We start from the raw sequence: 27,757 nt of genomic DNA, 5'->3' as shown, positions 1-27,757 counted from the left end.
AATATTTTATTGCAAGGAACACTGGTTCAAACTTCAAAGAGATATAGTCATTTGGACACTCAGTATAAAATATTTAAATATTTAAATCTCAATTATTAAATGTGATGCCAGTACCCCCAGCAGTAGTACTTGTAAGCTCATATACTGCAAGGGCGGCGTTTTAGGAGACGAGGTCCAGGTAGCTCGGTATCCTCGTCATGGGTATGGGCTTTGGGATGTGTTGTTGTTAGGCTGGCCATGGTGGGGGTAACATAAGTAGTATCATGCACTTGGGACTCGCAAATATGCTTATATGGCAGGCAATTAAAGAAGAGAGAGATGGTTATAATAACATAGGTAGATACCGTAACATAATAAATGTGATGCTACTATGTGTCATGCATGGCAATAAATGAGACCATCTATAATACTAATCTATGATACTATGCACTTAGAGGTAGTAAGATAGACTAGTAACATATGCATGTTACTAGTCTAAGTTACTCCCCACTATGACCAGCCTTAGGCCTTTTATGAGAATACAGGTTGGTATACCTGAGAAGGAACAGTGCGAGTGTAGAGAGAGAGTGAGAGAGAGGGCACACACCTGCGGGCCTGATATTCCACTTGTGGTCAAATTTATTTCCTCGGCAATTTTGCAGGGATGAATGATGACTTGACCCCTCGAAATAAATATGCCTGGAACTGGAAGTGAGTATCCCTGCCAAAGAGACAGAAATTCCAGCTCAAGAAAAGAAAAAAGACAGAAAATATTATTTTTTAATTCGGGCTCCCTCTAGTGACATCAATCCATTAATATTGCAAAGAAAGACACGAGCCAGCGCAGTTGGATTAAATTTACCTTTGCATGTCGAGGCACCCAGTTGTTAGAACGGAGATCAATCAAATCACGAACCATGAACTTCGAGCGTGGTGTCCACTGAGGGTTTGCTACTAGCTCCTTAATCTGAATGAAGTAGGTATCGTTAATTTTGCGAGACCTTGGGTTATCATCAAGCTGTTTACCAATCGTGCTGAAGAATTGACATATGGTTTCGACGTGTTCCTCATCAGGGCAAGCCTTTGTGTCAGACCCCAGTAATTTCTACATAGTGCAAACAACAAATAGATTAGGCAAGTTTACATGGAACAACAACTGTATTATCAATCTCCTGATGTGTACCTTCGCAACACAATGATCTATCCTCACAATTAGCATCCATCGCTTGAGTAGCTCACCAATTAGACGAATATTTCGAAGTGTTCTAAGTTTGAAAATCCTTTTCTTGTCCCTTATTTTCATCGCTTGGTCAGGGTCGGTAATTGTTGAAATCTCAACTCTTAGGTTGTCAGCGGTTTCAAAAGCTTCCTGACAAATGTTCAACAACAAACGTCTGAATGTAATCATTTTACCTCCTGGTTCTTCAGAAGGGAATGACGGGAGGCTGCAACTGACTTCATAACAAAGTTGAGCATACATCGGACAGAAGGTGGGCTCAAAAACAGCTCTCTCAAAAAATCAGAGACACAACATCCTGAATCACAAGCAAAAGATAGATGAATCACCAATAAACCATCGCACAGTAGGAAATAATACACAGCTGGAAACAATCAAACCTTCAATATATCAGCACTAGTAATTCCACTATCCAGTAGTTGCTCCGTGAGTAGATAGATTTCTCTACCGTCAGTTTGTTCAGTATGCTGCACCACAAAGCTCTCCCACGGTCGGCCAAAAAAACAGAGCAGTGCACTGCTCTACTCGCGGGAAGGGGGTATATATAGGCCTCTCTTTAGTCCCGGTCTGTGGCTAAAACCGTGACTAAAGGACACCATTTGGTCCCGGTTCCAGCCACCAACCGGGACTAAAGGTTGTGGGCCAGGAGCGAGGCCCATTGGTCCCGGTTCGTGTCTGGAACCGGGACCAAAGGGGTCAGACGAACCGGGACCAATGGCCCCCGAGGCCCGGCCGGCGCCCTGGCCTCACGAACCGGGACCGATGCCCCCATGGGTCCCAGTTCGTGAGTGAACCGGGTTTAATGGGCTTTTCAGGCTTGGACCAAAGCCATGTTTTCTACTAGTGTGTAGACATATACCCCCTCTGTCCGAAAAAGCTTGTCCCAATACTATGTAGAGTTTGAAGCAAAGGAAGATGCCGGACATCTTATGCAGCCCCCACGACATAACTGTGGAGTATAGTTAGAAGAATGCACTTGTACGATATGGGGCAAAGCTCAAGGTTTCCACCCATCACCTAGCATTTGGTTCAGCCGATTAAAAAACAAATCTCATGTTTTATCTAGTTTTTAGATCTGAAAGTGTCAAAACATAGCTCAATCATGTTTTTTGACAAGAAATAGTTTTCCTGTCGGTTTTCAGCCCATAGAGAAATTTCAGTTTCTGGTAGTGATGGGGCATAGTCGCTCGCCGGATGGTTTGACACATAAAGCTAGTCATGCACCTCCTAGTTCTACATCTAGATGGTCTAGGACAAAAGCCCCAGCAACCTGACCAGTTCTGAGAAACCAAGGTTTCTTTTAGAAATTTAGCTTATCGCTTTGTACTCCTAGGGCTTTTTGGTGGCAAGATGGGTGAATATAGCATAGAGCGAGCATCCTCCCAATATTGTCCCCTCTTACTAGTGTGTGTTCTGTATTGATGATATTGTAATTAAGATCGTCTAAATAAAACAAGATTATAGAATAACCTATACGAAGTTGCACTTTCCTTTTTTGGGGTGGGGGGGGGGGGGGGCACAATGCTCAACAACCTTCATACATGAGACCAAATTTGGTTTTCATACTAAACAATCGCATTAGCCCCTTAGTTTCTAATTATCAATACCAAAAATCCACTTAGGCGCCTAGATGCACTTTCAACAGCCCTGGAGGTCTACCACTGATCATAAGACCATCAATGGAAGTATGTACCACTGACAAATATCATGGCCGACAGACAAGCGGTATTTGTTAGTGTTGTTTCATCTCTTCAGTATCTATAGACATTCTGCAATCCAAGTATTTGACAAACTTTCATATACCCATTCATATTTGACCGTATTTAGCACTCATATATTTGTCATAATTCATCATACAACACATTTTCAATATAAAATTTCACAACGGACATACGTGATACATAACAAGCTCTGAAACATAAGCACAAGTGCACAAGTTTCAACATAGAAGAAAGAGTGTCGTCGTATACACATTTCAATAGAAGATCATTTGGATGCATGCTTTATATCATTTGAGCCATTGACATTGTAAATCAATAGCAGATGGGTGAGCGTCTTCTAGGGTCCTAATGACGTGCGGGATTGGTGATTAATTTGCCCGCAATTATAAATACTAGGGCTCGCCGGAATGCCTGTTGCATTCGGTAGTTGGGACGTCGGCTTTGAAATCAGTACCGGATGGCTTGATGACGTATGTGTTAATTACGTGTTAGAATATATTTTGGATGCAGGCAATTTCATGCATACAGAGCATGTGAATATGAAACTCCAACCACTCCTATCCACCAAGGGGATAAGTACATGACTTTGGAATGATAAAAGAGGAGGGAGATATTTATAGGCAAATGGTTTTATATACCAGGTCGCACATATCATATGAGTGTGTATATACACATATATGTCCATGTCTCTCATGATTGATCGGTTAGCCGGGCATGCTTGTCTTGTTGTGAAAAACTTCACCCTTGGTGATCTATGCCTTGTGGATAGAGACTGCCCTGTTTCATCTCAAACTATTTGGATTGGATGTATTAATATATATAATTTTCTCCTTATATTGAAAAGCCAACTCGACCACAGTTTATTGGAGAAGCAACCCAATAAACTCCACAGCCTTGCGTCAGTTGGCAATTGACATTAACTAGTCATTCAAAGTAGTAGTACTACAAATAAAACATCAAAACCGAAGTGCCCGGCCTCTCACTCTCACTCGTCAATTTCATTATAAAATACTTCTTCTCGAGCTTCATTAAAACAAAATTTGACAGCCTTGCATTTCGTATCACGCGGCACACTAATTCAAATCTCCTCTTGTCACCTAATTTGATGGAAAGAAGACTGTGTCATGCCATCAAAGTTTCGAAAAGAGACGACTAGGGCGTTTCGGTGCCCAGGCTCATCTGCACCTGGTTACAAAAAAGTTCGTAAAAAATTCAAGAAAAATTCAAAAAATTCCAATTTTTTTGTGCGGTAGACAATTAGATGCTTGAGGCCCGCTCTAAATTTCAAGTCATTTAGATATCTGAGCAGCCCTCGGCAAAAAAGACAAATCGGACCAAAACAGTACATGAACAGTAAATATTTTTACAGACCCCTCAATTTGTCTTTTTTCCTGGGAGCTCCTCAGAAGTCCAAATGGTTTGAAAATTGGATCGGAGCTCATGCATCAAATTGTCTACCGCACAAAAAAAATTGGAATTTTTTGAATTTTTCTATTATTTGTTTTGATTTTTTTCGTCAGCGCGGGTGCAGATGAGCTCGGGTGCAGAGATGGATTTTCGCGACTATCAATTAGTTCTTCTGTAAGAAGGTTTTTGACACTACACATATAAAATAATAATAAATAAAGGAGAGTTGAGAGCTGGACATCCAAGCTACCAAAGAAGACTTTGGCAATTAATTAAAAAAATAAGCGAGACTTAAGAGGTTGTTCGCTACACGTATACCCGTCCTCCCTCACCAGCGTACCCATTGCCCACAGCTGGAATGAAAAAAAAATGAACCAGCAAGCATCTACAACTGGATTTAGCAAATTCGGTGCACTAAATGTTCACGGACGTGTCCGGACGCTTTCGTGGACAACGCTGGATGGCCCCTCCAAAGTCATGTCGGACAGCCACGCTTTTTTATATCTGAACCCTCAAATCCATGCACATCGGGCATACGCATGAATATCACAAGATCATTGAGTAGTTGTGCAATTAAATCATAGTTCATACGCATAGTTCATACATGAAATACATAGTTCAAAGATACAATTTATTTGAAGTGCACAATTCAAACATTAAGCTCTTCGGTTTCTTTTTTGGTTTTCAACATGAGTCCAAATATGCTCTACAAGATCATTGAGTAGCCCACATGCACATGTTCGTCTTAAAGATTCTAATGCATATGCAGAAAATTCAAAATCTTATCTGCATCTATATGGACTAGTTCTCCGGGCTTCTCGAAATCATGGGTTCGGGCTGCCCATTCACCTTCGTCTTCAACAATCCATTGTGCAAAGTAACACAACATTTCATTAGCCGCAACAAAGTCTCTAATTCCTACATCATTGCAACTCCATAAAAAAATTCTCAACGAGCTTGGAGAACTTTGAATGCCCTCTCCACATCCTTCCTAACTGCTTCTTGCATTATTGCAAACGGCTTTCTTTGTTGGCATGGGGATCAAATATGGTCTTTACAAACGCTACCCATCGAGGATAGATACCATCTCCAAGGTAGTACCCCATGTTGTAGTCGTGCCTGTTAACAGCGTAGTTGCACAGCAGCGCTTCCCCATTGCAAAGTCTCCTTAAAACAGGAGATCGCTAGAGCACATTAATGCCGTTGTGAGAACCAGACATGCCGGAGAAAGCATGTCAAATTCACAAGTCCTTTAATGCCACTGCTACAAGTATGATGGTGGCCCCAAATCAAGCCCACATATGACTTGAGTTTGAGGAGTATCGGACGGCTTAGACGATTGAACTGACTTTAGAGGTTCTAGTTGGGTGACGTTTTTATGTCCGGATGGTATTCGGGCTGTCTGCCCGGACGATTAGTGGGAAGTGGTGGATCAGATTGTAGATGCTCTGACCCAGTTAATATTTTTATATAATAATATTTGATTCCCCACGAGACACCTATCTTTCTAGATGAAGAGCACCCCTCAATAAAAAAGTGAAGAGCAACTCTGATTGTCAGAAAAAACAAAACAAAGATAAAGATCAACTCTCCCGGCCTATGCGCTTGCAAATAGCACAAAGAGCCAAGCCATTAGGTACTCTCCTACAAAAACTAACAAATGTCCATCTTCAACTCTAGCTAGTGCGATGGGCACTGCCATTTGCGCAGCAGAAAGTTGAAGAGAGAGAAATACCGAGGGAGGAAGAGGGAGAACGAGAGGATGGATAGCGCGGCGACCACGATTGTGAGTGTTGGGCAGCTAGTAGGCGAGGAGTTTTGGCTGCTTCGCACCGTCGGCGGCGATGTGGCCGAGCTGAGGGACGAGCTGGCGACCATGAACGCCCTCCTCCGCATATATACTGAAGCCGAGGCCGGCGCCGTGGACCACTTCGTCCGGGAGTGGATGAAGCAGCTGCGCGAGCTCGCCTATGACGCCGAAGACTGCGTCCACCTCTACATCTTCCGCATCAAGTCCCGCAAAGGAGACAGCCTTCTCGCCTGGTCCAAACGCATGGTCGCCACGCTTTTCCCTCGCCATCTCCTCGCCGGTAAACTCAAGGACCTCCGCCTCCGCGCCATCGCTATCAGCGAGCGCCATGCTCGTTACGGCGCCATCGACCGCGAGAAACTGAGCCCCTCCGTTTCTTTAGCCCCTGTTGCGGCGGTGACCAGCCAAGCTCTCCGCCTTGCCAACCACACTGATAAGTTAGTTGGCATCGCGGAACAGGCCAACACTCTGGCGGAGAAGGTGAAGGCGATGAATAATGACCAAGAAGACAAGTTCAAGGTGTTCTCCGTCGACGGGTTTGGAGGGCTAGGCAAAACAACGCTGGCCAAGGAGGTGTGCCGGCGGTTGGAGCCGGACTTCGACCGTCAAGCGCTAGTGTCTGTGTCGCAGGCATTCGACGCTGGGAAGGACCTCGGCGCATTACTGAAGCGCGTGCTTCAACAGATGGTGAAGCCAAAAGCAGATAATGAGATAGTCGTCAAGGAAGAAGACTCCTTGGGTGGTGATCTTGACGTATTAAGCGTGGATCAGCTGGCCAGGAAGCTCGATGAGCTTCTCGCCGACAAAAGGTATGACCGGCTACACTATGTATACATTATTACTCCCTTCAATCCAAATTATGTATAAAATTATACTAAATGTGTGTCAAGTAATTTGGATTGGAGCGAGTATACCATTTAACAAATGGTACAATTAGCAACCAATCAAATGGGTGAACGCTTTGTTACTAGCGAAACAAGTAGATTTTTTAATGACAAGGTTAAGCATATAGTGATAAGCGTTTAGTACTATTACTAGTAAATAGTAGTCCTCATATAATGACAAGGTCATCAAAGTTAGTACAAAGTTAGGTCATCTATTTTGAAACGGAGGAAGTACAAGCAAATATCCATTTTGGCTCCGAGCTCATCTACTCTTGGTGAGAAGTAAAATCGTTTTTTTAAGAAAAATCAGTTTTTTTTCTGCATGAAAGATGTTTTAGTGCGTGAGGTTTGTGCTAAATTTCAGCAAATTTGGACATCTGGCCAGCACTCAACAAAAAAAAATACAAAATTGGGGTCTGTCAGATGCCCGCTTTAATTTTGACCCTATCACCATGTACTCCCGCCGTCCCAAAATTCTTGTCTTAGATTCGTCTAGATACTGACGTATCTAATACTAAAACGTGACTTGATGCATCCATATTTAGACAAATCTAAGACAAGAATTTTGAGACGGAGGGAATATCATTTTGGACTTCGGAGCTTTATCTATACCTACTCATAAAGCAAGGTGTGTTTCATCAATATTTTCATCCGTTCACCGCCGATTTTTTTTCTATCCGAGGTGGTACTAAATTCTTATGCCTAGCCTTTTCCAGAATTTCGTACGTGGGCCGCGCGTTGTGGCCCGGCGCAGCCAGCCCACTTATTTTTCTGCCCATGCAGCTGGGAAAAGAATTCTATTTTCCACAAAGGGCGACAAATAGTCGGAGATTAGCACAGGACAACCAATAATGTGCTGGGCATTTTTCTTTCTTTCTGTGTTTTATTTTTTTATTCTCCTCCCCCCATCATATTTTTTACTTCCAAGTTTATTTCTCTTACAGAACTTATTTCATAAATTCAAAATTCTCAAAATACTTTCATAACTAAAAAAAATCAAATTCTAGAAAATATTCAGAATTCAAATTTTAAAAATTGTTCATGTGTGCGGAATGAAAAAATATTTGGAACTTCAAAAATGTTTCCAGTTTTTCAAAACTATTGTTGTTTTTAAAAATTGTTTGAGATTTCTAAAAATGGCATTTAAAAAATGCTCCTAATTAGAAAATATTGTTGTTTTAGGGAAGTTTTTACATTTCAGAATATTGTTCGTGATAAAAGATACACATTTTCGAAAAATGTTATGAATTTTCAACACATGTTCCCATTCCAGAAAATGTTCATGTATTTTTTTAAAAAGTTGGTATTTTCAAAAAAAAAATATGAATTTTAAATTTTTTTCCTGTTTGAAATTTTGTTCATGTTTTTCTGAAAGTGTACCTAATTTTTGAAAAACAGTTCAGGATTATAAAAATGGTTCATATTTTCTACAATATTCAGAAACTTCATATCTTAAAATCTCCTAGATTGAAAGCAAAAATATATTGAATAATTCTTGGGCCTTCTCTGGCGTACGATGACGTATAAAAACTCTGAAATGCCCTCGATCATTGAATGGAAAAAGAGCGGATTGATTACTTCACACCAGGCGAAACCGAGAAGCTAAATGTTTCTTTTTCACGTGCACACATGATTTTTCTTGCACATATAATTCTCACTAAATTTAAATGCATACTATTTTTTTGTCCCGTTACAACCCACGGGCATATGTGCTAGTATATATAATGGGGTGAAAGCCTAATCGCCTCATGCTGGTTAAATAGCCAACATGGCATGTGGCGTGACATCTAGCGTGAGGTAGGGAAGGCTTATTATTAGCAAAGATGTGCAGTACTTTTAGCAGGTAACACCTGCTAAAAAAGGTAAATAACTGGGCCTTTTCCCACTCACTCTTTCTCTCTAAACATTCATCCTCTGTGCTGCTGATAGGTGGGTTTCACCCATCATAGTCTTCCTCGTCTAGCAACTGTGCTGCTGACGGGCATACCAACGGCGCCTCCACAAGCATTGCGCCGTCTATAGCTACCAGTGCCACCAGCATTGACAGAGTAACGCCGCGGAGGAACCTACCTCCCAATTAGACAATACCCCTTAGCTCCCGGGTGCATATATAAATGATATGGGAAAAAATAGTAATTACAAAAAAAAGTCAACAAAATTTCAAACCATTTTTTAAACAAAATTGACCTTATTTCGTACATATATAAAAAAATTGACAAAAAAGCTCTTGTTGACTTCTACGCAAAAAATAAATAAATTCAAGGACAAAAAGTGTGAATAGTAACTTGTATAGTGTTGATTTTGTTTTTTTTGTCCGCAATACCCTTGTAGGTATTCCTTGGCAAATCTTTTTATACGAGTATACCACTTGATAATGTTTGTTGTCCAAAAGTTTTAGGATTTTTTTAATTTTTTATTAATTACTAATTTGGTAAAATGAATCGGGTACATATCCATCGAGAACCAAACGTCGGCGTCCCCTCCCATTTGGCTATACCAAGCTGGCCTTGAAGTGTGATAGTGAGCGTGTAGTTTTCTTGTGGATATTAACGGATGGGGGTTGGGACTTGGGACACAAAGTCATTTCTAAAGGCGCCCGTACTTACCGGTTAATCATCCAGCATTTATATGTTACTAGCATTGCAACGGGATCTAAATATTTACGTTAAATTAATAATTAAACCAACATAGTACTTTTACTTACATGGACTCCATAAACCTTGACTAATCTTACGAGTAAATTATCAATATCTTTAAAATCCCCATGCCTATGAAGCGACATTATTTCCCTTCTATTAATGTTAAATCACTCTTATTTTGTTCTTCTTTCAAGCAAACTCGACATATGCATATCCCTCGGGTAACGGGAACCTTTTAAAATATAGAAGAGAAGATTAACCCTCCATATAAAGAGAACAAATGAAGTTTAGCAAAATATACAGTTCGTCGGTGATGAATCTTTCTCACCAAAAAACGTAATATTTTCCCTTGCGTATATATCCATCGGTGCATGGTGCTGAACATGCAGTAAACTTCTTCTCTCCTTTCCTGGTATTATTAACCGGTACTGTTCATCAAGACCCTCAAGAATGCTAAAAAATATATCTAAATGCCCATGCTATGTTCACAAGGCCCTGAAGAAACCATATGTTGATTTAAACAGTGCAAGTTGTATGCACAATCCTTGGTGTATGTGGCAAGAAAAAAATATCACGGAGCTTCTAGTTTCTACCCAATGAATATATACCAGAATCAAGCCTTTTCTAGTTAAACAAAGCTAGAAAATAAAGAGATCTGAGGAGGAAAATAGAGGCTGTCCATTTCCTGGCCCTCGGCCGTTTCGCTCCAAGAATATCACCGAAGCTATCAGGAAAATAAAAAGATTGCCAGCATACATGCAGCAACAACCTGAGATGATGGGACGAACCCACAGATCTATGAGAACTACATATCAGCATCCAAACCGAAGACATCAAACAAGCAAGTGAACGACTGATTGGATACCTTACAAGTGTGATTCATGTCAAATGAAGCAATCGTTCTTGCTGTTGGTGCCAGCCAGATACGCCGGCATCAGCCTTTAAGGTGAACATGTGATCTTCATAGTCCACATATCATCTTGTCGATCCGGATCAAACAATTCTCTGAAAATTACAAGAAAACTAAGAGTAGCAGAGTGAAGGAATCAGTTGGCACACACGACATGAGAATCAATTTTTTTACCTTGAATCAAGGCTACTCGAGTCCGTGGATGCGACGGTTGGGCGTCAGGGTATCGGCATGCCGAAGGGTCGGTGTCAGGGTAGGGCATTCTGACTCTATCACGCCGCTTCTGCAGCGTTCTCAACGCTGAGGATGGAAGCCGGCGATAGAGAGTGCGTCGCGGTGGCCGAGCATGTGGGAAAGCGGCGTCGCGGAGGTAGTAGTCCTTGCAGGGCATGGTGGAAAGCCGCCTCCAGCGATGCTGGGGCGGGACGAAGCAACAACGTAGTTGTTTGTGGAGAGAATCTATGCCGAGGTAGGAAGGTGGGATGTGGTGGTGGTTAATGGAGATTTTTCAGGGCCTTGAATCGTGGGATTAGTGGGACTGTGGGAGAGGATTTTTGGAACAATTTGTCTAATTCACATCTAGATGTTTTTTAAGGATGTCACATCTAAACTCCCACAAATATATAATGTAGCAGCAAGAAACAAAAAAAAACTAGGACAAAAAAAAGACCACAAACAGAGTAGAAATCAGTTTAGATGTGACATAACTATGTCACATCTAGATTTGTCCTAGACAGATCCTTTTTAAAAACAACAACGAACGATGTAGGTGGCAGATCGACAGAAAAAGGAAGGATGGGAGACGGGATGATGGACATGCGAGGGCGGAAGAAAATTCGACGTAAGAGGGGAGATGAAACCTTACAAATCTTTTAGGTAGTATATAGAGATATAGAGATTACTTTCTTTGTTTTAATATAAGTCTTTTTAGAGATTTCAATACAAACAACACATGGATGTATATAGACCTATTTTAGAGTCTAGATTCACTCATTTTGCTCTGTACGTAGTCTATATTGGAATCTTTAAAAGGACTTATATTTAGGAACAGAGGGAGTAGATGCGTATGTATCTTCTATTCTTCATGTGTATTTTCACTGGAACTATTCGGTATCCTCCTTCAAATTTATGAAACGGAATGTTTATGTCTATCTTTGCGATATAATTTGGTTTAACTTCTGTAGGTTAAAACAAAATATTGTCCAACTAGAAAATCCGAGTCTTCAAAGATATTTTTGTTAACACAACTGGAACAATATTAAAAATTTAGCGATAACTTCTCTTGGATGTTTTCCTTTTTCATTGTGACTGCATCTTCCTTAATTTAATTAGGTTAACATGTGTATGAGGCAAACTTGGAATCTTTAAGGCTACACAAGTATGCTATAAGTGTCCAAGTTTGTTTGAGATGGCACAACTATGATGATTGTATGAATGTGCATGCCTACGATTAGATTACATTAATCTTTTTGTTAGATAAAACCTTGATATTTTCTTTCCCTCCCGTTGTTGTGTCAATTCTTTTGTGGGACCAAACCTTGATTTTTTTCGACAAAGGGTGAATTTTATTGGCTCAAAAGAAGCATCAAGAGGATACAATATAATGAGCATACACCCGGCCTCTGCATAACTATGATGCACACAGCCAACCCAACACAAACGCTAAAACACACCAACGACTAGCAAAGTCATAAGACCAAAAGCTATGAATAGGTGTGAAAAGGAAAAAAGAAATAAAAAAGCCCCAAAGCGATCAGATCAGCGAACGACAAACTAGAACTGCGACCATATCCACACCAACCATTGACACCACATTGACGACGAGGATCTTCAACAACAACGCCTTCAAGAAGGAAGCGACACTCAAGCGCCGCCGTCGCCGGATCCAACCAAAAAGGCTAGAATCAAAGTTTTCACCCTGAAGAAACAGTCCGAACGTATCCGAGCAATGCCTCCAACAAGGTCACGATGCAAAAAAAACATCGCCATTGCCAGGGATGACCACTCGGGTCTGACCTAGGCTTTCGCCCCGGAGCTCGAGACCGGGTGCTCGCAGCACCGCCATCAAAGTCACACATGTGTTGTCGCCGCCGCTTTTCCACAATCCAAGCAGCTGCAATTTAACCGCCGCCACTCCAACAACATTCCTTTGCGTCAAGTCATTGTCCATAATTTGTACCTCACTACCGAAAGTCATTCACCGGATCAAGAGATAAAAACTCCCGAATTCACTTTGATGACCCCCGATGTCGTGGATCCATAGAAAATCGTTCATCGAATGAATTCACATTTAATTAGGTTAACATGTGTATGAGGCAAACTTGGAATCTTTAAGGCTACACAAGTATGCTATAAGTGTCCAAGTTTGTTTCAGATGGCACAACTATGATGATTGTATGAATGTGCATGCCTACGATTAGATTAGATTAATCTTTTTGTTAGATAAAACCTTGATATTTTCTTTCCCTCCCGTTGTTGTGTCAATTCTTTTGTGGGACCAAACCTTGATACTATCCTTTTCCCTCCCATCGTTTCATGTATAGAAATTGTGCATTATATTTCAGTAATTTAGATTCGGGAATATGTAAGTTTCTATTGCCAAAGTATATTAAAAGGTTTCATTATATATTGAATTTATATAATAATTTTATAGATATGGGGATCACTAGCATGTGTTGATGCACGGGTTGATTACTAGTATTCTTTAATTAAACTGATGCACAATTCTACCGTAGGGGGTGACTGATAATTATTCTTTTGTTGCACATAAGTACAACTATGCTAACTCTAGAATGTCCAATGAAACCAGGTACCTCATAGTCATCGATGATGTGTGGACAATAGCAGCATGGGATGCAATCAGGTCCACGTTGCCAGGTGGCAAGCCTGGCAGCAGAATCATTGTGACCACTCGGATAAAGACCGTGGCCAAAGAATGCAGTGATGTTAGTGCTACCGAACACTACATCCATCATATGAAGCCACTTAAAGATGAAGACTCCAAGAAGTTGTTTCGTAGTAGAGCATTTGGCTCCTCAACGGATAAGGCCTCCCATACTAAGGAGATGGAAAATAAAACTCACACTGACGAGCTAGAAGATATAATGACGAGAATTCTAAAGAAGTGTGCTGGGTTACCATTGGCCATTGTTAGCATCGCCAGCCTCTTGGCGAGCTACAAATATCCAGAGAGGAAAGATATGTGGGAAACTGTATGGAAATCAATTGGTTCGCAAATGGAGAGCAACCCTACCCTTGAAGGGATGAGGCAGATACTCACACTTAGCTACAACCACCTACCTTATCACCTCAAGGGTTGCATGATGTATCTTAGTATTTTTCCGGAGGATTTTGAGATCCCTAGGGATCGACTCTTATACAGATGGATTGCAGAAGGATTGGTTGAGGAGAAAAGGGGGTTGACTTTGTTGGAGATTGCAGAAGGTTATTTTGATGACCTGTCGAGTAGGAGCATGATTGATTCAGTCTTCTCCCTCAGCTACAATGGAAGGTGGACAGCATGTCGGGTGCATGACATGCTGCTTGAGGTCATGGTGTCCAAATCCTTGGAGGCTAACTTTATTAGTCTGTCGGGTGGTCAATATGAAGGGATGTCATACGACAGGATTCGTCGCCTCTCCATACATGCAGGAGCCAACAACGACTCAACATCTATGAAAGGGGGGGCATCAGGCAGGCATGGTAAGAGAAATATCATGGAGAGGTTGGAAGTGCAGCATGTTCGTTCACTAAGCATTTTCGAGTTCCAAGAGAAGAAGCTGCTTGATCGGCTAAGCCAGTTCACCCTACTGAGGGTACTTGATCTGGAAGACTGCAAGGGCCTGGAAAATAACCATGTGAAGGATATCTGCGGAATGTACCTCCTAAGGTTCTTGAGCATGAAGCGTACAGATATCACTATGCTGCCTGAGAAAGTGGGTGAGCTAGAGCATTTGCAAGTGCTTGACGTGGACGGCACACTGCTTGACAAGCTACCAGAAACCATGACAAGGCTAGAGAAGCTCGAGTATCTGAGATTCCGCCATAGGACAGAGTGGGACACTATGTGGACTCCTCCTGTAGGGCTCCGTAAAATGAAAGCACTGCGGAATATTGATTGTGTAGTTATAAAGGATGTTCGAGTTGCAGAAGACCTGGGTGAACTAGGAGACTTGCGTGATGTAACTATCTTTGTTGAAGAATCTAGTGGAAGTACTCAGGCTATTCTTGATGCACTTGTCAAGTCCATCAGCAAGCTGTACTCCCTTCGGAACCTCGGCATTGGCCGCTTTAGGAAGAGGTCGATCAACTTTCTCAATGCCATGCCATCGCCACCGAAGCTCCTCCAATATCTTTACCTGGATGGTGCCATGGATGAGTTTCCCCACTGGGTCCCATCACTGCACAATCTCGTTGACGTTAACATTATTGGGTCACGACTTAGAATGGACCAAGTATATGGCGTCCTGTGCAAGCTGCCCATCCTGCAGAGAATCAACATGTTGGAGAATGCCTACGTTGACAAAGAGCTGGTTGCACGTACTACCCATAACTTTCCGGCGTTGAGGGACCTCTCAGCTAACTGCCGGCATACCGAAGTGGTCAAATTTGAGCATGGGTCCATGGATATGCTCGAGGAGCTTTATTTGTATTTGGATGATTGCGGGAGGACAATTGTTGGCATCCAGCACTTGAAGAAGCTGAAAAGGGTGACGATCGCTTGCAATAAACACAAAAAATCTGCAGCGGATGATGTACTGGATAACCTAAAGAAGGAGAACAAAAGCCGCCACGAGTCCAATCAGTTACAGTTCACCGTCGGAGTGCAATACAATTGAGTCATCGCTCTCCTCTTGTTGTTGCGAGTTGGTCTTGCTGGGTTTCTATTAATTTGTTTACTTAAACACGTACTATTATTTTTCAAGTTGTAGTACGGCCTACCAGGTTTTTTGTCCCATAGTTTGCATTAGTGTAAACAGTGGGTTTTCCTGGTATGTATACCGAACCAGCGTAGTAGTACTCCCTCCGTTATTATTTACTCTGCATATTAGAGTTGACTGAAGTCAAATTTCCTAAAGTTTGACCAAGTTTATAAAAAAGAATATAAATATTTACCATAACAAATGTGGAAGTACATTTGATAATGAATCTAATGGTGTTGATTTGTTATTGTATATGTTAATATTTTTGTCTATAAACTTTGTCAAAGTTTATAAAGTTTGACTTTGATCAAAACTAATATGCGGAGTAAATAAAAACGGACAGAGTACATGTTTTCCCTTGTATTTTGAACATGTTGTTTCCCTTATGAAGTTAGTGCAAAATGCTTTCCTTTTTCAATGTTGTTTCAATCTGTAACCACTTCGGGGATGAGGGCTCCATCTTTCTATTGGAATAATCCAAACATATGATAGTTATGATTAGATAAGTTTGATTGGAACGTTGTCCGGTTAGACTTTGCATGACATGTCTGAATAGTAGTACTAACTATTTGAGTCTGTGCGTGAAGAAGTTGGAGTTGGAGTGATGTTCAGATTGTGTTTAGGCTTGTGGCCGGTCACTAGATTAGGAAGGCAAAGGTGTGTACGTACGAGTACTAGTCCAGATAGGCTTCAAGCTAGAGTCCGTGCGTCTAGGTGGTTTGAGTCGGTTGGTTCGTGTCTCACTCGTAGCCTGGCTACGTGCGTGTATATATACATACACATAGGGCTTCAATACTGTACATGGAGAAAATAAGAAAAAGAAAATAAAGAGATGAATGAAGAGAGAAAAGGAGGGCACGACAATAGCCCTTGGCTAAAAGTTTTGTGCGTGTGTGTTCGTCGTCTGTGATTGATCCTGTGGGTGAGTTCCAACACTTTCTATGTAGATCAAAATGCAAAGACTTGAGAGTAGCGGAGCTTGCGCCACATCTTAAGAGCATCTTCAACAGCCGCCCAACACGGCGCGCTAAAGACGCGTTTGCAGCACGCCGATCGCCTGTTTTGGCGCGGCGAGGAGCGCTGGCTCCGGCCGTCGCTGTAAACTTTAGCGCGCGCGTAGCTTTAGCAGGCGCTGCAAAAATAATGTGCACGCGCTCTCGCATAAACAACATATGCACTTCGAACTAAAATAAAAACATATGCGTAGATTAAAATATATATATATTTCACAATGCGAACATAGTTCATCATAGCGTAGATAGATAAAAACTACGGTGCAACTAGATAAAAACTATTACGGTGCAACTAGAACCTACTCCGAGTCGTCATCATCATTCTCGTGGTGTCGTCCGAGGTAGAGAGCCACGCGTCTTCCCAACGAAGATCGTCTGAGTCGAAAAACGACTCCCCACCTGCGTGCGCGGTCTCGAACATTCCGAGGCCGAGGCAGACGTCGCTGCACCGGATCTCGGCGTAGAAGGCGCCGGAGGGGCGCTCGCGGACGCCGCAGTAGCCCGAAGATCCCCTGCGGCGCGGCGGCATGGTGGCGCAGTGGTGGCGCGTCGGTGACGGGGCGAGGAAGCGGCGGAGGAAGTAGAGGAAGCGGGGAGAGCGCGCGTGGCAGTGTGGATAGTGATGGGAGGCCGCGTGGTGAGCGCCGCAATTTATAGGCGCGCCGGAAGCGGCACGCCAAATCTAGCGCGCGACCGCCAGCTTTCTCCCACGCGCGCGCAATCATTTCCCTCGCGCGCTAGTTTTCCGACTCCGCTGGAGCGCGCCAAAACGTCCCGCGCATGCTAAAATCGCAGTTTACCGCGCGCGCGTCTTTTGGCGCCGTTGTTGGAGATGCTCTAAGAGGAGCAATAGGCGGGTGAAATTACTGTTTTGACACTTTGTCCGAAGTTCATCACGATTTAACCTGATTTAAAAATATTTCACAATCTAACCTTTTTCCTACCACTGTCGTCCTTGGTAATAGGATAACACGTCCTACCGCCGAGATCTCTGGCGGTATGACTTACCATCACCCTTGTTCGACGTGGAAAATAACCTACTACCACAACCCTTAACCGTAGGGACATAAGTGCAATTATATTAGCGGCATGCATGCATGGGACAAAGGTGAAGACCCTACGACCGCCGGGCCGAGCAAGAGACTCGGGCTTGGGATTTTGAGGTCGGGCTTTGCAAACCCGGCCCAAACGAAGCCCGGCCTGGCGAATGCCCAGGCTTAGGCTGCAGAGGATGGACTGGCCGAGATAGGAAGATGGGCTTAAATCAGCCCAATCATAATCAGCAACGCGAGATAGCGAGATTATGGCCCACCCTGGCCTGTCAAGAACAACTGCCTAGAGTGTGGAGTTTTCTCAAAAAAAAAAAGAGCCTAGAGTAGTGGTGGAGACTGATGTGGAGTGGGGAACAATGGCGCTCGAATCTGGCGGCGACGCCGCAGCCAAGAGACAGCGGCCGCCGGAAAGACGGCGAGACCGTCCAGCACGACCACCTCTCGGCGCTGCCGGAGCCACTTCAGCTGCGCATCCTCTCCTTCCTCCTGCTGACGTCCGCCATTCTCGCCTCGTCCCTCGCCAGCGCCTGGCGCGGCCTGTGGGCGCGCTGCTGGGAGGATGACGGGAACCCGTCCCCCTCCCTCCACCACCACCTCCGCCCCTACTCCACCCCATCTTGCAACAAGCTCCTCGAGGCCCTCGAGCTGCGCCAGTCCCAGGCCCGGCGCGGGCGCGTCGACCGCTACTCCCTCGTCGTCGACACCCTCTCGATTCGCCCCCGCGGGCTCGGCCGCTACCTGGACGCCGCCGCCCGCTGCGGCATGGAGGACCTCCGCGTCGAGCTGCGAAGGGCGGGGCCCACCCCACCAGTTAGAATCGGGGGGCCGGTTAAATAGGAGGAGAGGTTAACTTTTGCCAATTAAAACACTACAGGTCAGCACGTCCGTAAAACTTGTGCGTGTGCAGTCCGTGTATCTAACATTTTTGGGTAAACAATGTGGGCACGAGGAGATAAAAGAATCAGTGCTAGCTTCTTTTTTCCATTCGATCTAAAATGGATCGGGTTCCACTACTAAAAAACAACGGAACAACAAATATCTAAAGGAAGAACATTCAATGCAAAAACGAAAATACATTGTGGTTCAAAACTCAAAAGTGCCTTACACAATCCGTGCCAGATTTAACAATGTATCCAACCAAGTTCAAAACGGCCGCATATCGTCTCGATCAAGGAAAACCGACGAGAATAGAAAAAGAGAAAAGTATGTTTTTGTCCCTCAAGTTCCCATAAAGTATAGACTTGGTCCCTCAAGTTTTTTTGGTATACATTTCGTCCCTTAAGTCTCAAAACCGGATAAGTTTGGTCCTAAACCAGATTTTGAGCACGTTGACCGGTTTTGATCGCCACAAAACCGCCTGATGAACGTCAAGAAAAGCCGCAATGTCCTCATCTGCCAAAAGGTCTATTGACTATTGGATTCTTCAGAAGTTACCATGGATAATTAGTATACTCATATGTCTGAATTATGTTACGCTTGCACTGTGTCAGGTGTTCAGTGACTGGTTCGAAAGCCGTGTATGCTCGAAACTCGCTACCCTCACCATGTGCAGCAATGTCCTCTTTGTATGTATGCATTTCTCAGCTGAACTTCGGTTTAGTTTGTGATATTTGAAATCATGGACTGTTTGTTCACCTTGAATGCCATCTTAGGTTGTGTCTTCCTTGCTTAATGCAACCTCACATGCCGGATCGGCCAAGATGTGTGGTGAATTCTTTCGGAGCATGACGGAAGTACAGTTGATTATGTTAGAAATGAAGGCCCCTGAGCTTGCAAACATCTATGTGTTCCTCAGGAACAGCGGCTGTTCTAATCTGGAGAGGCTTTTTGAGCAGGTTTAACACCCGTTCGTTTACAAAATTTATGGTTTCAGTTTGTTGGTAGTCAGTCTGTCATTTTAGTGCACTGACATCTTTATTGTATTTTTATTTCAATCATAATGCTTCTAAAGTGGTCACGATTTGTGCTTGCAGCTCCCTACTGCACCGAGCGGGCTCTTCGTCGATTCGTTTGACCATGTGGGGTTAGAGCCACCACCGGATGTTTTGGAAAACCTCAAGGTGGTAAAGATTACGAATTTCAGTTGGAACCGCTTTGAGGTGCAGCTGGTGTGTTTTTTGTTGAGAAAGGCTAGCTCTCTTCGTAAACTGCTGTTGACCACTCCCAGTTTGGTGCCATTGCATGTGCTTGGTGCTCAGAAGGCAGAGCTTTTGTTTCTTGCAGAAGCTGTGGCGAATGGAAAAGTAATTCTCAGTGGGTCTGATGATGCAGCAACCCAGCCATTTCATTCAGATATATCTGCCGACTAATAGACTTTTAGTTGCTAGTCAGAAGTTGAGTTTTTCTTTTTCTTGCAATGGAGTCAGAAGTTGAGTTATGGCACTATAGCTTGTAGTATTGTAGCACCAACCTCCTTCAGAGGCGTTGTGACTGCCGTGAGGAAGTAAATTTGTATGCTACAAGGATTAGCATGTCATATTTTGATATTGATCGTAGCAAGCTAATCATGATGCAGCTCATAAGGCTAATATATTCTACAGGGACTACTACTGAAGGGGATAATAGATCTATTGTAGTGCTTCCATTCGCAATTTATAAAATTAAAGCCTTCCCTCGAGTCATGAGTATTCGCTTTTTTATAGAGTTCCCACTTGCAAGTGCCCTTGAGTCTTCATGTCTGTTGTCATGCATTTTTCTTGTGATGTAGTGGCATGGAAGGAATGTTTGCTGGAAGTGAGGCTGTATTGCTAGAGGTGGTGTGGTGTCGTGCAATTCAGGCCATGTTATTAGGCTTGGTTCAAGACTGGGAGTCAAGATCTATACTTTGATTTATCTTTCGATATTTCTCTATGCTGTTTTGTGTAGTCAACAATTGAGATTCCCTGTTTTTCATTGATCATATTATGTCTGAGTTTGTTTCGTGAGCAACGTCCTTGCTCTTTCAAATATTGTTTGCTACATATCCTGCAACCTTGCTATATATTGCCCACGCTGTAGGTATGAACTATTTGTTTCATATTCATTTTGTCTGGTGAACTATCTGTCTTGTGATTTGTTTCAACTGAACTGCTGTAAGGGACAACTTATACGCTTTAAGTCAAGTTGTGGTGTTAAACATAATTTTTAAGCTGACAGATTATACCAAAAGACACAATTGCCTTGTATTACTGATTTAGTTGTTCTATTGAGACTTATACCTTCTGATTTGCTTCTTTAGTTTTCCCTGTATCAAATCAATAGGCTCTCAGTGATTTTTTTTTTAACAGTTTGTTTGTACAGCAATTCAGTGGCAATGCTCCATAAATAACCCTTTTGTGTCCACTTTTGTGCATGGATGTCCCTTCCCTTGCTTTTAGGCTGTTTTGTTTTAGCAATTCCAAAACACCTTTATCCTGTGCATACTGCAGTTAACTTGTCATGACTCATACTGCAGTTAACATCATGTTTCTTTGTCTCTTTCTTTTTTTGTCATCGATTAACAGGAGAAACATTTTGGAGGAAAGTGGCTGGGGAATCACGATTAACAGGAGAAACATTTTGTAGGAAAGTGGCCGAGGAATGTACAATAGGTAAGGTTAATACCATGAAGGGAATCTACACTAGGAGAAACATTATGGTGTACGGTCACTCGCGGCCGCTGTTGTGGCTGATGAGTTCCAGTTCAAGCGGCTTGGTAATTTCTGATCCTGCGGGGGTTCCTTCTTCTGTGTATCTCTTGATGCAACTCGATTGACCACAGCCGTGCAGTGCTTGAATTTGTTCCATCCAGGTTACTTTGCTGTGGATACTGATTGTCACCCTGCGTCATTCTTATGGCAAGGTGGGACCCAAGTGAACCGTAGAAAAGCTTGGATTCTGTTTGCTTGTGGGGAGAAATTTAGAAACGTAGTGATGTCATAGAACACACCAATGGCAAAAACGCCTTTTTATGGTTATTGTTACATAGTAGCCTTTTTGTTGTAGTAGTTGCAAACTGGGTTCTTCATAGAAGGAAGAAAAAAAATGATGACCATGTTGGTTATGGTTCAGCGATTATCCAGTCCAGTGCACTGAGCTTGCAGACATCTATGTGTTCCTCAAGAATGGCGGCAGTTCTAATCTAGATTTCTTCTCCATTCTTGATTAGACATATATGATCAGATTTGCTTTGATTTAATATCCATTCTTGATTATTATAGCTTCGTATTTCTTCTCCAATATTTGGATTTTGTTTGGCCAACTTGTTCTATTTATCTTACAATTGAAAGAGATGCTTTGTAATGGGTTCGGTCTTGCGGTGTCTTTTTCCAGTGACAGAAGGGGCAGCAAGGCACGCATGTATCGTTGCTATTAATGATAAAAAGATGGGGTCTATTCCTACATGAATAGATCTTGTCTACATCATGTCATCGTTCTTATTGCATTACTCCGTTTTTCCATCAACTTAATACACTAGATGCATGCTGGATAGCGGTCGAAGTGTGGAGTAATAGTAGTAGATGCAGGCAGGAGTCGGTCTACTAATCTTGGACGTGATGCCTATATACATGACCATTGTCTTGGATATCGTCATGATTTTTCGCTTTTCTATCAATTGCCCAACAGTAATTTGTTCACACACCGTTGCTATTTTTCGAGAGAAGCCACTAGTGAAATCTACGGCCCCCGGGTCTATTTTCCTATCATATACTTTCAGATCTATATTGCCATTTGCTTTTTCCTCTATTTGCACTTTTTATTTTCACATCTATATTATCGAAAACACAAAAATATCTCCTGGTTCAACAGTTTCAAAAGCTTCCTGACAATTGTTCAACAGCAAACGTCTGAATGTAATCATTTTACCTCCTGGTTCTTCAGCAGGGAATGACGGGAGGCTGCAACTGACATCATAACAAAGTTGAGCATACATCGGACAGAAGGTGGGCTCAGAAACAGCTCTCTCAAAAATGAGAGACACAACATCCTGAATCACAAGCAAAAGATAGATGAATCACCAAGAAACCGTCGCACAGTAGGAAATAATACGCGTCTGGAAACAATCAAACCTTCAATATATCAGCACTAGTAATTCCACTATCCAGTAGTTGCTCCGCGAGTAGATCAGATTTCTCTACCGTCAGTTTGTTCAGTATGCTGCACAAGCCAGGGTAGATAAACAACTAGGCCAAACACTCTCTTAGTAAACATGAAGAAAGACAACCACTTCAACAAGAACAAACAAAACAGGAAAACATGATCTACTATTACCCATTCACTGTTTTCAGGACTCTAACTTTCTCCGAGAGATTGCCTCTTCGGGCTGACCAAGGAATCTTGGCCTTGATAAGAGCAGGAGGGGGCCCAACCTGAAATTTTGAAAACAAAATGATGTGCGATAATGATTAATACACAAATGGCACTAGTAGAAAACAGGGCTTTGGTTCGGCCAGAAAAGAGCATTAATCCCGATTGCATTACGAACCGGGACTAATGTGAGCATTAGTCCCGGTTCGAGCGACTAGGGCACCGTACAGGCACTAGTCCCGATTCAAACGGGACCTTTAGTCCCGGTTGGTGCCACGAACCGGGACTAAAGGGTGCGATGCCCATTAGTACCGGTTCGTGGCACCAACCGGTACTAAAGGTTAGACCTTTAGTCCCGGTTCGAGCCACCAACCGATACTAATGGGGTTTGAGGCATTAGTACCGGTTCATGGCACGAACCGTACTAAAGGTCCCATTTTCAAACTCTACCCCCCCCCCCCCCCCCCCCCGATCGCCTTTCCAGTTTTGTAAAAAGCAAAAGAAAATGATAAAAACTTCAAAAATTAAAATTCTTCCAGATGTAGTTATGTTACTACATGTACTAGTTAGGAAAATTTAAAAACTTAAAATTGGACATGTTTTGCAAAAAGTGTAGGGAAAATGTAAAACGGCTATAACTTTTGCATACGATGTCAGAAAAAACGTATAATATATCAAAATGTTCAGCACGAAAATCCGCATCCGATTTTTACAGCCTACAGCCTGTTTGCAAATTTTTAGAATCCTCAAATTCTAAAAGGAAAAAAAGTTATGCTCAAATTTCTGTTTTTTTTTAATTTTAGTTAAATCTGGTCAAACTATGGTCAAACTACTTATTCAAGAAGTATTAGTGTTACGAAATAATTATTCAAGAATATTAGTGTTACTAAATAATTATTTCAGTTTTTTTGAATTTTGGTCAAATCTGGTCAAACTGTGGTCAAACAATGGTCAAACTAATTATTCAAGAAATATTAGTGTTACTAAATAATTATTTCAGTTTTTTTGAATTTTGGTCAAATCTGGTCAAACTGTGGTCAAACTATGGTCAAACTACTTATTCAGGAAATATTAGTGTTACTAAATAATTATTGTTTTTTAGAACAATAGTTTCAAACTCAAACAGTGAAATGTGTGACTTCATGCTCAAGCTAAATTCCTGAGAGTTAATAGGATTGACATCTTACTATTGTTAGGAAAATAACAAGTGCGGACTTGGAAACGAGGGAGAATAGAACTCGGAAGTTAAGCGTGCTCAGGCTGGAGTAGTGAGAGGATGGGTGACCGTCCGGGAAGTTAGATGTGTAGGAGATATGCCCTAGAGGCAATAATAAATGTTATTGATTATCTCCTTGTTCATAATTATGTTTATGTTCCATGCTATAACTGCTGTGGTTCCCGAGCCCGTATATCCATAAAGGCTCTGGGGAGAACCCATATGCACGTGTGGAATAATAAATGGTAAAATGTATTCCTAGTCGTGCCTCTAAGACTAGCTCAAGTGTTGCATGATGATTATGTTTTCCCAATCATGGGCATGTCTATGCCAAGCAACTTTGAGGGCACAATGTCAGGAAGGACATTTGTGTTGAATCGACCCGAATTGATATTATGCTATGAGATTCATTCGTCACAAGTTTATTGGTACATAACACAGAGATGGTTAACGTTTGCATGATTCCTTAGACCATGAGAGTATCGAGTTTCTTCATGCTTGCTTCATGAACTTTGGGGTTTGTTAAACGTCATCCGTAAATGGGTGGCTATTACGGCGGCTTACGGGTTCATGGAAAAGTGTGTCAAGTAACTTGATAGCTCAAGATTGGGATTTGCTCCTCCGACGATGGAGAGATATCTCTGGGCCCTCTCGGTGTTACGGTATCCATCATCGTCTGGCCAGACACTTTGTGATTTGATCACGGGGATGCCGGAATACGATAACGAGAAAAGAGAACAATACCGGTAACGAGGTAACTAGCATAGTGGACAAGTTGTTGATCCACGGGAATGCCAACATGTCTCACCTCGGGTATTTGTAACATATCGCGAAGCAACAGGAATAGCACACGGCAACTGGAGGTTCACTCGGATATTTATTCGTGTGGGTATAGGGGTCAATATGGGTGTCCACGGCTCCGATGTTGATCATTGATCGGAAGGGGTTCCGGGTCATGTATATACTTCACCGAACCTATAGGGTCACACGCTTAAGGTTCATCTATCTGCTGAATACTAGACAGGGAGTCTGAGAGAAAATCACCGAAAAAGTTTCGGACACCGAAAAGTTTCGGACAGCGGAATCGTACCGCAGAGAGAGGTCATCGGATAAGTTTTGATGATACCGAAAAGTTGTTTCGGGATACACCATTAAGTCAAATTGGTTTCGGCACATGCCTGATAATTCTTGGAGGATGCCAGAATCATTCTGGAAGCTTTTTGGAATTTTCTGAGATAAAAACCGGAAATGTTCCGGAGCTGCCGGAGCCACTTCAGATGCGTTTCGCAGATGAAAATCACTAAAACCGGAATTGTTTTGGAACGCGTTGAAAATCATTTTAGTGGGTACTGGAAATGTTCTTAGCCCACATAAATATTTTCAGTTCGATCAGACGCTGAAAAATGTCGTCGTGAATAGTGAAAATCAGCTTTATGGTTACTTTATGGAAAGCCACCTTTTGGGGCTTTGCTCCAAAAGATCTTGGGGATGACATGGATGGATAGGAGCCATTTTTTGGGCCCCTCATGGGGGTGTGGCCGGCCACATGGGGTATCCCCCCTTGGGGACCCTCTTGTTCCTTGGTTTCACTCCTAGGTCCTTGTGGAAGGACTTCATTCATGTGCATTTTGGGTTTTTTGTGAAACTACCCTACCCCCTTGGGATTTCCTATAAATAGAGGTGGAGGGGCAGCCCTCCACACTCATCCCTTGCTCTCATACACATGCCATGCATTATCTGGCTTCTTCTCTCCCTCCCACGAAAAGAGTTTCGTAGAGCCGTAAGGCTGTCTGGGTTCCAGCAGGAACTAGTTCTGGACGGCGAAGCCCTGCCGGATAGATGACACCGTATGTGTGCAACTCTGTAGAGAGATCGTAGTTTCGGTCTTAGTTCGTGAGTGCCTCCCGAAGGGCTGTCCGTGTGACCGTCCGAGTTTCGAAGGTCCTCCCGAAGGGCTGTCCGAGTGACCGTTCGAGTTTCGAAGGTCCTCCCGAAGGGCTGTCCGCGACACCGTCCGGGGGGGCTGTTCGACCGCCTCCCGGAGGGCTGTCTGAGGAGCAGATGAGGGTATACATCCTCGCGGTTGGGAGGTTGTAAATCCTAGCTGCGGGGATCTGCACCGCCGATCGTCATCGACTCTACTTCCCGCTGCGCTACGAGTCGGTAACGAAAAAGATCAAACCATGTATGCAGTCTCCATAGTGGTCCTGGGCTGGTGCGTAGGTCGGAAAATTTTTGTTTTCTGTCGCGTTCCCCTACAAGATGATTTGGAATGATGAGGGGTGATTAGAGATTAGAGGTTAAATTGAGTAGTGATGAGGGGTGATTAGAGATTAAAGGTTAAAATAATTCAGAAATTTGAAAATCAAAAAATCAAAAAAAATTCAACAAAAAAATCATAAAATTTCCTTTAGTACCGGTTGGTGTTACCGAGGATGGGTGACCGTCCGGGAAGTTAGATGATTTGAAATGATGAGGGGTGATTAGAGATTAAAGGTTAAAATAATTCAGAAATTTGAAAATCAAAAAATCAAAAAAAAATCAACAAAAAAATCATAAAATTTCCTTTAGTACCGGTTGGTGTTACCAACCGGGACTAAAGGTGGACCTCCAGGCAGCGGCCATGTGGAGGGCCTTTAGTCCCGGTTCCAGAACCGGGACTAAAGGCCCTTTTTCTACTAGTGTGGCTAAACACTATACATACATAGTTCAGAAATATCATGCTACAAAATAGCAACTTCAATATAAAAAAGCGTTAAAACATATGAATTGATTGCCACCAAATATTCATCACTTCTTTGTATTCATGCCCAGAACTTCTGCATGTTGCTTCCATTTGAACACTTGTTGCCAGAACGGTATGTTCATAGTTACATAGATAGACATAATTAATTAAGCAAAATATACAAAAGCACAGCAGAAACATGATCAAACTACACTGAGTTGGATCGATGACCCCAACAGTGGCCGATGACAAGCCAGCAAAACCAAGTTACTGTACTAAAATTTATTTGATGAGTGGAGTTGCATCGCATCAGCATTGATTAGCCGATGCAAATCGGCATTAAATCCAAATAAGTAGCAACCATGAAACGCAACATTGAAGTGATCGGTAACAAGAGCTTATTCAAAATTTAAACCACAAACAAATACGAAAAGGGTAAAACGGAGCATCAAGTAAGTGACTGATGCTACTTATCTTGAAGGTACATGAGCTTTTGAAGCAAACTGGGAGCTCAAATGATCTTGCCTATTAAATTGCTCTTGCTGACTACCACTTGAATTGTAAAGTTGACTAGTCTCACGAATGGCATCCCAAAACTTCTCTTCATGACCTGCTGATGCTGGAGATTGCACTGTGCGTGTACACCAGTCACAGTAATCTGTCTCAGCATTCCGGTTTTCTGCTTGCCCTTGTGTCCGTATTTGCGTCCGCATTTGGACCTGCAAACCAAAAAAGAGTACAATAAGGATTTCATATTCCAATCGTGCAAATCAGCATAGAGCTGTAATAAATTTAGCAAGGTGATGGCATGATGAACATTTGATAAGGTTGCTGAACATTAAAATAGTTCAGATTGTAAAAACAGATAATCTACCTTGCCCATGGAAATAATTAAGAACTTTGTTTAAATCATTGCATGGTTAGGTCAAACATGCAGATAGAACTAACCTAGTTACTGAAGTTCGCGGGACCAAAGA

The 27,757-nt window shown here is 42.6% G+C and overlaps 3 protein-coding genes across 3 annotated transcripts; 2 read left to right on the top strand and 1 right to left on the bottom strand.

Moving 5' to 3' along the window:
* Window positions 1–197: 197 nt before the first annotated feature.
* Window positions 198–27,544, bottom strand: LOC120969196 (eukaryotic translation initiation factor-like; the record flags this gene model as incomplete). The annotated part of the gene is made up of 6 exons (XM_040396311.3): window positions 198–1,084; window positions 1,163–1,489; window positions 22,490–22,519; window positions 22,602–22,689; window positions 22,804–22,901; window positions 27,266–27,544. Coding segments are annotated over 6 exons (1,122 nt in total), but the record flags the coding sequence as incomplete, so codon positions are not given.
* Window positions 5,903–16,669, top strand: LOC123494773 (disease resistance protein Pik-2-like). The gene is made up of 2 exons (XM_045231137.2): window positions 5,903–6,963; window positions 13,397–16,669. Exons 1-2 carry the CDS (start codon window positions 6,107–6,109, stop codon window positions 15,423–15,425), a joined length of 2,886 nt encoding a protein of 961 aa, XP_045087072.1. The 5' UTR covers window positions 5,903–6,106; the 3' UTR covers window positions 15,426–16,669.
* On the top strand, window positions 18,882–19,901 carry LOC141026502 (uncharacterized). Its single transcript, XM_073503160.1, is given in 4 exon segments — window positions 18,882–18,976; window positions 19,065–19,139; window positions 19,227–19,409; window positions 19,548–19,901. Coding segments are annotated over 4 exon segments (654 nt in total). The 5' UTR covers window positions 18,882–18,934.
* Window positions 27,545–27,757: the final 213 nt, after the last annotated feature.

The sequence above is a fragment of the Aegilops tauschii genome, chromosome 7, assembly GCF_002575655.3.
Source record: "Aegilops tauschii subsp. strangulata cultivar AL8/78 chromosome 7, Aet v6.0, whole genome shotgun sequence".
Lineage (NCBI taxonomy): Eukaryota > Viridiplantae > Streptophyta > Magnoliopsida > Poales > Poaceae > Aegilops > Aegilops tauschii.
This window is presented reverse-complemented; position numbering and strand designations above follow the sequence as displayed.